Here is a 13538-nt window from a genome sequence, read left to right as displayed (position 1 = left end):
TTCCCTGTCTCAGTCGTGCATTTGAGTCCGCCATTGTACCGTGACAGTACAATCTGGCCAGTATGGACGCAGCCGACTCTGATCCGATCATCGCATCTTACTGGGAGAGCCGAGTCATGGGCAGCAGCTGAGTGGAGCCAGAAGTCTGCGGTATGTAACTCCTATTCATGTTTTACTAAGACTTTCACACGGATTTTCCAACATGTTACTCCAGGAAGGGAGGCTGCTCGTGCTTTGGTGGGGTTACGGCAAGCTAGACGAAGAGTTTCTGACTACGCCATTGAGTTTCGTACCCTGGCTGCCAAGAGCGGTTGGAACTCTTTTACTCTGACGCTTTCCTGTGTGGATTGTCGGCTAAAGTGAAGGATCACTTGGCACCATTGGACTTACCGGCAGATCTGGATGCATTGATAGCACTTGCCATCAAGATAAACGACTGCTGGAGAGGGAAAGAGTCTCATGGTAGCATTACTTCAATGCCAGCAGAGGGAGCCTTTGTCATCCAGAACTGCTCATCACACTCAGACTGCTTCGGAGTTTCACCGTCCGATGACGTCCTCTTCCAGAGTCCTTCAGTTCTCGTCCTCTACTGCGCCAGAACTACACCGACCGATGACGTCATATTCTGGGACGATGGCAGCCGAGGAGCCGATGCAGTTGGGTAGAGCTCGCCTTTCTCCAGAGGAGCGACAACATCGTATGAGAGAGGGATACTGTTTCTACTGTGCCCAGCTGGGTCATCGCATCGCCACCTGTCCAGTAAAAGGATGGGCTCATCAGTAATCCAGAGGACGCTGGTGAGCCGTACAAGTATTCCTAGTTGTCCCTCTCGTCCCAAGGTTGAAGTCGCTTTGCTGACTGGTTCTGTTTCTCTGATGCAGGCGGTGTTAATGGATTCTGGCACTGACACCAGCCTTATGTACGCCAACTTTGCCAGGAGACTTCTATTGGACTCTGTTCTGCTTTCCAAACCGTTGGAGGCATCGGCTTTGGACGGTCAGTTACTCTGGAGAATTAGTCACTGTACCTCTCCAGTGACTATGACCTTTTTGGAGGGTCACACTGAGACTATGACTTTTCATCTGTTTGACTCTCCTGCACCTGGTGGTTCTCGGGTTTCCGTGGTTCACCTCTCACAATCCCCACATTGACTGGCTCTCGGGCAAGATTGTGGAATGGGGAGAGAACTGCAAACAGACTTGTTTCGCCACTCGCATTGAGGTGGGTGGTAGTGAGACAGTTTCCGCCAATGGCTGTCTGGAGGAACCAACATCGAATTTTCCTGATCTCTCCAACGTTCCTGAATAATCATCTACTCTCAATTCAGGTCTCTTGCCCTTCCTCCCTTTGTCTGCTTTCCCGCCTGCATGATTACCGTCCCCGCCCCTAATGTGTTTCACCTGTTTGTTTTCAGCTTCCCCAAGCCCCATGCTTAAATACTCACCAGTCCCACTTACCTCTGCCAGATTGTAGTTGTACGTAAGTCACTCAGTTTTCCCGACTATTGATTTGTTTTTTGACTACGATTTTCACTTTTTGTACCTTCGCCTGCATTGTTCTTCGAACAATAAAAGACTTACCTGTGATTCCCTGTCTGAGTCATGCATTTGAGTCCGCCATTGTACCGTGACATACAATGATGAACCTGAGCATAATATGAGCACTTTAAAAGAAAATTTTGCAAGTGAAGAAAGTCAGGTTTGTCACAGTACAACTTGGTTTTGTGTGAAACCGCTCAGTGAACTATACTGTATCGTCTCGCACAATTTACGTCACCCTGCTTGATGCTCGGCTTGTTAGCTAGCTAGCTTAGCTATCTTCCACAAGACATGTAACATTATCTTACTTAATGTCTTTTATCCAGCGTCTCTTTCTTTTTAAGAATCTTTTTTGGCCTTTATTTGATGGGACAGAGGGGACATAGAGGGAGAGAGAGGGGGATTACATGCAGCAGAGGACCGCGGGTTGGAATCAAACCCAGGCCGCTGCAGTAAGGACTGAGCCTTAGGGCGCTTTCAGACCTGCCTCTTTTAGTTCGGTTGAATCGACCTAGAGTTCATTTGCCCCGCTGGTGTTGTTCGTTTGGGGAGGTGAGAACGCGGCAATCAAACTCTGGTGCGCACCAAAAGCGGACCAAACAGGCGTACCGAGACCTGCTTGAAGAGGTGGTCTCGGTATGCTTTCAATCGAACTCTGGGGCGGGTCGTTTGTGGTGAGAATGTGATCCGTACTTGAACCGCACCAATTATACATACTCCGCAAGTCTGAGCTAATGTCTTCTGTAGTCAGGTGTGTTTAGAAATCTGCAATGCAGAAGAGCAGCAAACTGTAGCAGCTTGCAGTGTTTCTATTACAGAAATAGACTGCAGTCAAGCTCGCCGTCCGTCACTCGCATCTCTGTGGTCAAACTAGCTACCGCTAAAATTGGAGACAGACACCGGCAGAGCGAAGTCTCGGTGACCAGAGCATACGTAGTAACGTCTCTCGCGAAACAATGTCTGATCATTTCAATGAAATGAGCTGGTTGATGGAGATGCAAGAAAGAGTCACTAGTCCAGAACACAGGACCTTCTTCCTGTATTTACTTTCTTGCTCCCGCCCCCAGACACATCCGACCAATAACAGGAGTGGACGTTCTTGCGTGATTTGTAATGACTATTGTAATGAATGGTAGGCTTGAAACCAAACCAATCCGAACGGAAAATCGCTCCAAGTTTACAAACTCACCAACTGATTCGGACCAAAGCAAACAAACTACAGGTGTGAAAACGCCCTTAGTACATGGGGTTCACGCTCAACAAGGTGAGCTTCCAAACTTCCAAGTTCCTTTTCAAGAACGAGCAAGATCTGCCGTTACATCCCGGTACAAAACACATCGTAGCTTGTGGGAGACGTCACCCATGGGACTTTGAAATGTGTTGTCTTTTTAATTACTTATTACCACAGTCTCAACAGTTTTAAGACAGTGACTTTCTTCACTTGCATAATTATCTTTTAAATTGACAAACATCATATGTGTAATCCATGGCTCTATTCAAACTGGATCAATATAATTATTTGTCTCTCCCTATTCCCTACCATACATATTTTTGTGAAATAAAGTCCCATGGTGGTCCACCGGACGGGGAGGGACTTCGGCTCTCTATAGAGGCTCCAACTCACGGAGCATCCTGAGGCAATGCTCATTGTCACCTCAAAATCATGTCGGGCAGTTCTTGGCGAGACCTTTTAAACACACAGCTTCTGTTTAGCCAGATTCTGGACTTTCAGCCAAAACTACGTGGACTAGATGGCGGGCGGCTTGATGTGACACAAATAAACATCAGTGCAGGCCCCAAATAAATAATTCTCTTCCAGTGTGCTGTGTGGCAGTCGAGCATCTGGCATCTGGAAGAGTGGTTTTTAAAAGATGTCGAGCTACTACTGTCAAAATACTGTATCCGGTAGATATTTTTTATTTCTGCTTTTATAGTGATGCTGCAGGACGTCGCTGCTTTAGAGTCGTGACTATATTGTATACAGCTTGTTGCTGTGAGAGATCAGAGTTAAGACCATAGCCCTCTGGAGACCACGGCCTCTCACATCTGCACAGCTCGAAACCAGCTGCATGTAACTCTAAATAATTGCTTCCTCCGCCATTTCTAGGACAGCATGATGTGTGAGCTATCTTGTGTGCTCCTCCCTGCAGGGGTGGCAACTAAATCAAGATTTTGCAACCATTTATCATCAGCTGGCTTTGTAGTTTTTTGTTAGTATTAGTGCCGTGCCCGCACAAAACATGCCTGTTCACAACGGGCCGATTGCTTGGCCCATGTTATTGCTGCTTGCAGCTTTTCTCATCATAACACCTTCACACTTGACACTGGGCTTCCTTTGGTCCTGAGCAATACACCTGCCTTGACATAGTTGCGTCCCCTAGCAATGCCAGAGTATACAAATCGTTTGCTAAGAGCTAGCTATTTGGGACCAGGCTATTTCCAGGAACAAAAGCATTACAAAAGTTACATTGCTGATGCTTGAAATGTTTGAGTTTGCTACTAAAGCTCAGGAGGTGCATACCTGTTTTCATATAAAGCCCAGTTTAGACCGATGATTCGCGAAAAGACGAGTAAAACTTGCAACTACTTGCAATGTGCCAGTCTGCAACGTTCTGAAACCTGCCGGTGTGCACCAATGCGACGAAACAAGTGTATCGTCTCCATAGCATCGACACTCTGTACTTTCTGTTCTGACTTCCGACTTTTCAGGCTTTTTTGTAGCTAGATATAATTTGTAGCGTCCTAAAATATGAATGAGGATAGTGATAGTGAGATACTTGCTACAGTTGCGTTTCTAGTAGTGATGAAACGGTGAAAACGTTTGTTTTCTCGGTTTCACTGCTTTGTTCTAATGTCGCTCCCTCTCTTTAATCCCACTCTAGCTCACTTAACCACATACCCTGCTCAAGGGCGCTCATTGAGCCTCCGTCTAAAACTCTGCCATTTCGACCAGTTGACGGTTTGTAACATAGAAATACAATGGATTATGGATCATTTTATTTCTATGGTTAGTAGTTGACTTTACCAGCTGACTTTGCTATTGGCTGTTGAAACAGGTGACGTCCCTTACATTCTAAAACCAGCCTCTGGCCACTCGACAAGCTGAGTAGCAAGCGACGGCATCAGCTGGCTTGAGTTGAGCTGAGAAGGGCCGGTTCAGACCGCTGCAACTTTTCCCTGCATCGTTTTTAATACGGTTTTGTCTCATCGTGAGTCTTTGGTCTGAACTGGGCTTAATTCGCAGTGCAGAAACCGCACAGCGATTGATACTTGGCAACATAACTACTGCTGTGAATACCTATATCCTGCTTTGTGGGTTGTGTACTTCAGTGTGAGTGTCTTGTGCTGGTACCGTGGGCAAAGCGGTGAACCCAGTAGTAGCAGAAGTCTGTGCCCAGGAGGGTGAACCACCAGGTCCAGGCAGAGTCCCACGGCAGCTCCACCAGGCGGTAATGGTTCCACAAGTACATGTAAGCAGTCAGCTCACAGCCTCTCATTAACAAACTGAGGGGGGAGGGAGAGTCAGAGCTCTATGTCAGTCCACAGTGTGTTAGTACAATATGCTGTTCATGTTACAGTTGTACTGTTCAGTTCTATTGTGCATCTTGTCAGACAGTCCTGGTGCTCTTGCTTCACCTATGAGTGTCGTGTCCGTTTGAGCAAGGGCTTAGGTTTGACTGTAGCACTAGGGCTGCAACTAACGTCAAATTTTCATAGTCGATTATTCTGTTGATTATTTTCTCGATTAATCAATTATTTGTTTGATCTATAAAATGTCAGAAAATGGTGAAAAATGTTGATCAGTGTTTTCCAAAGCCCGAGATGACGTCCTCAAATGTCTTCCAACTCAGAGTTTCAACTCAAAGATATTCAGTTTATTGACAAAGAGGAGAGAAGATAGTGGAACATATTCCCATTTAACAAGCTGGAATCAGAGAATGTTACAAAATGTTTGTAAAAAAAAAAAAAGGACTCAACTGATTAATCGATTATCAAAATGGCGATTGATTTAACAGTTGACAACTTATCAATTAATCGATTATTCTTTGCAGCTCTAGCACACAGTTAAGTATAGCTATTTCCTGCATAGGTACTGTATACTGTATACATCTAAATCATACCAGCAAATAACAAATTATGATAAAAATTGGTTATGGTGCTTTCCACAATAATGCTACTATAACTGAATAACACAATGTACCACCTGATGCACCGATTTCCTGTTGCCCACATCACCTCACCTCACTATGGACGAGGTTATGGTCCTTTTAACAGCAATTACAACAATCAAAAAAAGTGTTTTCTGATCTACACGAATCACGCGGATGCCATTTACTTTTTATTGGAAACAGGAAAGGCAGCTATGATATAGATACAAATGTGTGATTAAAAAAAAGATCAAATCAAGTAGCACATTTCTTTTTTTTTACAGTATGACCCGACTATGAGCTGCCTAAACACTCACAGTGGGAGTCTGGAGATCATTCCAGCAGATATTGAGGTGACTCCATCACTGATGGTGACCACTGGGGCTCCTGTCTTCAGCACGCCCACCACCAGCTCCAGCACCATCAGCCCTATAAAGAAAGGAGTAGCCTACACACACACACACACACACACACACACACACATATGATTCAGCACTATTCCATACTGTGAAAACAAGACAGTTTCAAGTCCACTGTTGTTTTTAGCAGTTGTGTTGAGCTTGGATATTTGTCTTGGCAGATGAGCTAAAAGCTTGCAGGACTTTCATGTTTTGTGATCCGTGCTGTTTGTTTCACTGTACCAGACTGGAGCAACTGGTCAAGCCACAGCGTATTGGCAATCACAAACATTTTTCTGAGCAGAACTGCACTGGTGGAAGAAATGATCTCATTGGTTGCTTTAAACATCAGTGCTAACAAACCACACCATGAAAGTTAGTTGTCTTGATGTTCACTGATAAAGTACAGCAAAACAAAGTAATAGAGATAGCGTTAAGCTAGTTAGCCTGTTAGCTAAAGTAGCCAAAATGACATTTTGCTAGCAGGTAAAGCTTGCTAGCTGACCTTTTAAGAATAATTAAATCTAAGAAGGAAAAAAAAGACAGTTATCTCAATTTATTTTTTTACTTAGAGGTCCTTCTCTGCTGTGCAAGTTTGCCAATTACCATTTTTTTGTTCCAGAAGGCTGGGGCTGTTACGCTTGGCACACCCAAAACTAAACTGATTTAAATTGTTGAATGTATTTTCAGGTTTCTAAAGTTTAATCCTCAGCTTAAAGTTGTTGTTAGCAGCAACACTATTATGAGCTTGGTGATTGGAAATGCATGTTGGGAATAGTAGCTAACTTCTCTTCTTACATTTTTCTGTAAACCTTTGCCTTTTAATCAAAGAACCAGACATGTTTTAACACAGTTGTTCATCTGTTGTACTAGTGGTTCAAACAGACAGAGTTAATGCCCATTAAACTGCACAGACAACTTTGGATGACGACACATGTCGGGCATCTAAAGTTGACACCCAGTTTGAAATACTGCAAATGCAAGGGCTTTCATCAGTGGGCCATATCGCCATTGTGTTACTTAGTTCGGCGATAGGCTAGATAGTGACTTAACAGACATTTATATAAATAAATAAAAATCTTTAAAAGATCATTACTTTAATTTAAGTGACTAAAGTTAAATTAAGAAGTTCCTCTTTGTCAACAATAACAGTTTTTTCTGTATTTCCAACTTTATATAAATGCTGGGCAATATGGCTGACCAATGTGTGCTCCATCAAGAAAAATATGCATAGGATGTTTTTCATTTTAATTGATGAAAAATTAGCAAAAAAGAAAAAGATGCCACATGATCTTTTTTTTATGGCGAAAACAAAAGTTCAAATGACAAAATTCTACTTTCCAAAACTTGTAAAGAATGGATTACATAGTAACTAGTTATGACAAAACAAATGGTAAGCACTAAGCAAACAGTCAGTGACAGACCTCTCTTTCCAACTGTGCTGGAAGCATGTAATAACCTCTTAATGGGTCTGTCAAACATGGAACAAATTAGTGAGGGACGGGGTTAGCAAACAGGTCACGACTGCGACTTCAGCGGCGTGTCGGACCTGCTGGTTAGCTTTAGCTTGAAGGTGCTCATTGACCAAGTGACTGCAGTCGTAACTGGGACACATGGCCCCGCCATGAGCGCGGAATGAAGGGCGTGACGAGACCGCACATCTGCAGGTGGGGAGGGAGGAAATGTGTGTGTGTGTGTGTGTGTGTGTGTGTGTGTGTGTGTGTGTGTGTGTGAATAGAATTGAGAGTACATGTGTATAACCATGTGTGTGCATATCCACATGTGAATGCTTCCACTTTAACATGCAGGTGTGTGATGTGAGTGTGTGTGCACAAGCAGAGGCGAGAGCACCACCAGGGACCTGCGATCACACGCAACGTTCCCAACATCTGGCAGCAGACTGCAGAGCTGCAGCCAACAAATGGGATCGCAGCGCAGGCAGACCTCCTCCAAACCCGCTGAGAGAGAGATTATCATTCTGGACACCAGTCTAAAACCTTGCCTTCGTTTTTCCTCTCCTGTCTAGCAGATAGTTTTACCTCTGCAGCCCCACGTTTTTTTGACAGGGCGGGACAAAATGAATTGGCAAGGCAAGTTGTTTCTCATGCTGTGCAAAAAAGGAAGGCAAGGGACAAAGGCTTGTCTTTGCTTTCTACATTTTATTTGCTCATGTCTCTTCATTTAGTTTATGTAATTTGTCATCCATCTTTGTTTTTCCTTTGTTTCAGTGAAATATTTTCCCCTAAATAGTCGCTTTTTGATCTTGCTTGCACTGCAAATGTGCATGCAAGAAAATTGTGTGTTTATCTTTTTACAAATAAACCTAAAATCACCCTAAATAAAGCCTATTTTATTATTCAGCATACAGTACTTACATCCTGTGTAGACCGTTTGTTGTGGCATCTAATTATTTGATTTTCTTTTTGAATGCTGGCCTTACATGGAAGATGACATTTGTAAACCAGATGTCTGCATTTTCCCCAAACAGCCTTTTTATAAGGTCACGGATGACTGATGTTGGCTGACAACATGCAGGCTGACAATACACTTTTCTCACTGCTGTCTGACAAAAACTGTTTGCAATCAAATTACTGAATAGCTGAGAGACCTGGCAACAACAAACAAACCCATAATTCCGAACAACCCTAAAATTAGAAGATTGTGTCTTGTTTTTTCTAATTAATTTGGGCTGTTGGGATCAGAGAACAAAATAATTAATGACACATCACAAACTGTAAACAGGGCTAAATCACACGCACCCATGCAAACTTTTATCACCATCAAGCCCTTCAGAAATTACAAATTTGTTTAGTCACATTTGGTAGTGGATTATACGGACTCCTGCTGTGGGGGTAATTGTTCTCCTGCCCTGATGTGCCTCATAAAACCTCATAACAAACATGTGCTGCTAAACCTAAGTAATTGGCAACTGAGACACTGTAAACTGACAGAAAGGAGAAGAATAAACCCCAAACTTGTTTTTAAATTGTGCATTACGTAGAAGTGGGAAATCATTCAGGAGCATTTAGATGTCTATCTGAAGTCAGAGTGTTATCTAAAACATAGTAAAAATCCCCAGATTATATCCACAAGATACGGGATTGATATCTGTGACTGTTTTAATGAGTGTGTATGTGTCAGAGTCTATATGTGATTTGTTTAGATTTAAAGATATCTTAATCTCAATAAGACTATAAAGCTTAACCTACCAAAGTTAGCAAATAAATATAAACCAGCTATTCTGGGGGTAATAATCTTGTTTCTCCAAAATTTTAACTTTTTAATTTCTTTGGCTTGATTACATAATGACATTTAGACACTACTCTTGTAGTTGTGGAAAGGGAAAGAGTTGTATAGTTTTCTTATTCTGTCGAGAAGCATGTACACTTTCAACTGATATGAAAGTACAAAAATCCCTAAAATAAGGCTGTAGATTAGTTCACTGCCATATTATTAATATGCAAATATTTTGATAATCGTTTTGGGCATTTTCCAGTAAAAAATCTCTGGTTCCAGCTGATTCAATGGGACAATCTGCTGCTTTTCTCTTTTTTATATCATTGTATTGTGAACTGAATTTGGTTTGGACAGTTGGTCAGACAAAACAAGAAATTGGAGACCCCTTTTTCACTTTTTGTTATCACATGTCATATAAAAATGGGTAAAAAAAAATATTCAGCAGATTAATCAATATTGTAAATAATCATTACAGCTCTGTTTGGAGATGCAAGGTTTTTCACCTTGTCGCTTAAAATCCTTGTATCTCCAATTATGGGGTGTGTGTGTGTGGGGGGGGGGGGTAATAATTAGTAGACTAACTGTTGATACTATGGTTACAACTAACGATTAGGCTATTTTCATTTTTATCGATTTTGTCTAAAAATAATCAAAAAATGAAGCGACGATTTCAGAGACGTATAGTCTACAAATTCGGTAATCTTTGAAGCTTTAATTAATAGCCTACTTTTTGAATGCAGCATTTAGGCTATGTCTCTTATGTGGTTTTACTAAGGCTTTCAGTTATTCTTCCACTTCTAAATGACAATAAAGGTAAACAAATTATCACATATTGATGGAAGTGAGTGTGACCGAGGCTGTACCCACCTGCTGCACATACGGGGGAACATCTTCCACTTTCTGAAAGGATGATTCGTTCGGTGTGAGCATGAGAAACATGGCCCGGACCCCCGTGGACACCGAGCCGGGCACCACAGCTCCAGCCATTGGCAGACAGCAGCGTGTTTACCACGTCTCCGGTCGGTGTTGTGTACCTGTGCAGGTATTTAGCTCTCACAGGAGAGGGGCGTTCCTTTGAATTTCTCTATTCGCCGTTTAGGAACTTTGTTTTTCTCTGTTGTAAGTTAAGTAGGTCAGTCAGTTGCGAAATTGAGAGTGTGCCAGCTGAGGAGGAAACTTCATACAGTAAACCGAGTCCGTGACAGATTAAAGCTACAGGATACAGTTACTGTGATCATTTACCTACAGATCCTGCTTCGTTTTGCAGGAGGCTAGTTTATCTCGGGCTGGTACTTATAGGTAGGTGTCCCACTTCGTATCGTTTTTATCTCGCGAGACTCTGTGGTGACAGCTGTTTTGCAGAGTGCACTGCCAAGTTATCCAGGGTCACACACTCTTACTGTTTTGTGTGGTGTTCATAAATGATTCAAATATAAGATGTGCTTGAGTATGAAAAGAATAAAATGTAGGCTACTCAACAGGGAATGCTCCCTGACCCTCCCCACTGGATGTCTCATTTTAACCCACCAAAATAAAGGTATTTTTAAGCCTACTGGAAATTGTATTTGATGACTATAGGTCATGTTATTGAGCTAAATCAAGGCTGTTTTCCAAAGTTACTGTAAAGTTGTGCAAACATTTTCAGATGCCAGATGTTGACCAACAACAGTTATGTACAGTATTTGTTAGCTGATGTTAGCTGTTGATGTTACAGATAGAGGTTTATGCTTTGTAGCTGAGGAGGCTAGTTTGGTTTGTGGTTGGTTAGGCTGCATGCTGACAGTGTTTGCAATATTATGGCTAGCATAGCATTACTGTAGTTAACTTAGATAGGCTGGTTAGCTTGGTTCAATATTAGTTGATTGCTTATCCACGTCAAAGCAATGTTTTTGACATGTTTGTGGGCGTGTGAAGTCTGTTCACTTGCTTTGATGACTGGCAAGTAGAAGCCTTGCGCTAGCAGTAGCATGTCTTGGTGTTTGGTGCTTTTAGCCCCCATTGTCGCCTTCCAGGCAGCGCGGCAATGGTTATGTTTAGGGTTAAGGTGAGGGTTAGCTGCCTGGAAGGCGACAATGGAGGTTTAAAACACCATCGAGCGCATGTCTTAGCCAAACAGTGTTAGCAAAGCCGGTCTACGGCGTATTAGAAATTCTTTGGTGTTAGCTTGCTTCAGAGGGCTGTGTAGAGTGTGTGGGTGCAGGTCATGGATAGGGTGACCAGATGTCCCCGGTTTTGGCTGTGACTGACGAAATTGGAATGAAAGAAAGAAAACATTGACCAAACATATAGTCGCGCTGACTCAAGCCAGAGCAAGCGCTGCTCAGAGCTCAGATATGTTCTAGAATGTCCATATTTTACGATGCTAAAATTACTGTTTATTTACATGAAGTCTGGTGGGTTTAGCGAACGCAATTTTGCGGACTTTTTATCTTTAAAAAAAGCAACCTCCTCAGAAATCCTTTCCATAATGTTGTTAGACACTTAGAATATTAGTCTGAGCCTGTCAGCGGCAAAACGAGCACTTTTATGAACGTAAATACAAGCTGGACAATTGACGTCCATTAACTTACATTGTAGCTTGTTTCGCCGTTGCCGACTGCAATCTCGTTTAATACTGGACCAATGTAAAAGGAAAATATTTCCTCAATAGTTTTAATTGTATCCGATACTCAATGAGCTGTTGCAGAAACAAGCCCAGCGTGAAGCAATAAAGCAAAAGCTGTCAGATAAATGTAGTGCAGTAAACATTACAACATTTCCCTCTGAGGTGTAGTGGAGTACAAGTATGAAGTAGCAGCAGGGGCGATTCTAGGATCAGACCTTTAGGGGGGCTCAGCCCCTAATGAGAATGTGACACGGATACAGTGCATGCAAAAGTGTTAATCTGCGCCATGAAATTACCAACTTCTTCACAACCGCACACCTGCTCTCCCTCTGACTCAGCCAAAGGCGTGAGTCTGGCACAACCACCTCAACCAGATTCTAAGCTTTCCAATGATATTAGTGCCAGGTTTGCGAGAAAATTAACATTGAACTTACATGAAATGTTATCATATGCATTCTGCATAAATCTCTGCACACCATTACTCTCTGTGAAATATTTCACAAACTCTTCACTCAACACATGCATCGGTACAACAAGCGGTTCCCGGGTAATCTGGTTTTGAAATTGCAACTAAATTTCTACATGATCTCCAGCTTTGGGACAAAATTATAATGTATTCTTATGTAAACTATTTATGTCAGCACAGACATTTTTGTAAATTGCTTAGCCAGTGTATCCCACCACAATGGTTATTATATTGCCAGATTCCAGACAATCTGACTTACAAATATGAATATATATTTATACTGGTATGCTTCCTAGTGACATTAATGCAAAAATATGAAGAAAAAACTATTCAACCTGTGTGTGCATGGTTAAAATTCTGAAGTGCAAAATAGTTCAGGCTACAGCACAAATACAGTATTTCCATCCATAGATAAGAATAATCAAGTCTTACCTCTGAATGTCTCTTCAAAGTGCACCAGATTGATGCATTTAAACGTTAAAATAGACTAAATGTTCTTACAGGGGAGCATGCCCATGGACCCCCCTAGGGGGGCTTGTGCCCCAGTGCAGCTCTAGGTCTTTTGATGCCCCTGGGGCAGTGTCCCCGTTTTAAGTTTTACAAAGATAAAAACATTACCTTTTTTGGAGGGATTTACGCTTCTGAGCTGAAAATGTCCCCGGATTTTGTCTCAGAAATCTGGTCACCTTAGTCATGGATGTATAATATGAACTGGATACCGGACCCAAAGATGGCGCCGATTCAGTCCAATGAGAGTTGCTCACCTGTTGCATACGCCAAAAAAAGTTTTTAACTTCTGGGTTTACTTCCAGGGTATGCGGCCGACTGCATGTTGGCCTAGTGCAGTAATTTTACTCTTGTGAAACATGTTGTGACTTTGTTCTGTTAAAAGTGCTATATTAAATAAACATATTACAAAGTATTATTCTAGTGTTTCTCCAGCTGGCCCCGCCTGCGAGTTCTCGCTCGGCCCGTAGACTTTACATTGTGATGACGTCACTTTTCTCAGCTAGATGAACGTTTTACAAATATAAAACCTCCATGGATCAAATATTCCTAATAGAAAGAGTCATAACCGACCTTGTTTGCAGTTCGAGGTGTCCTGTCGACAGTTTTACAGATGTCTCTTTTACAATGGTGGTCAAT

The 13538-nt window shown here is 42.3% G+C and overlaps 1 protein-coding gene across 4 annotated transcripts in view; it reads right to left on the bottom strand.

The window, feature by feature from the left end:
* agmo (alkylglycerol monooxygenase) overlaps window positions 1–12223 on the bottom strand; it is a 70105-nt gene extending 57882 nt beyond the window's left edge. The window contains exons 1-3 of one of the 4 annotated variants that reach the window (XM_078252169.1): window positions 10189–12223; window positions 6004–6134; window positions 4891–5042 (exon numbers count right to left, since the gene is read on the bottom strand). In XM_078252169.1, coding sequence (XP_078108295.1) covers window positions 4891–5042; window positions 6004–6134; window positions 10189–10308 — 403 coding nt within the window. In that variant the 5' untranslated portion in view covers window positions 10309–12223. The remainder of the gene's footprint in view (window positions 1–4890; window positions 5043–6003; window positions 6135–10188) is intronic. The other 3 variants (XM_078252171.1, XM_078252170.1, XM_078252168.1) reach the window with 3 other exon arrangements.
* Between the last annotated feature and the right edge of the window lie 1315 nt (window positions 12224–13538).

The sequence above is a fragment of the Sander vitreus genome, chromosome 6 (genome assembly GCF_031162955.1).
Source record: "Sander vitreus isolate 19-12246 chromosome 6, sanVit1, whole genome shotgun sequence".
NCBI classification, from domain to species: Eukaryota; Metazoa; Chordata; class Actinopteri; order Perciformes; family Percidae; genus Sander; species Sander vitreus.
This window is presented reverse-complemented; position numbering and strand designations above follow the sequence as displayed.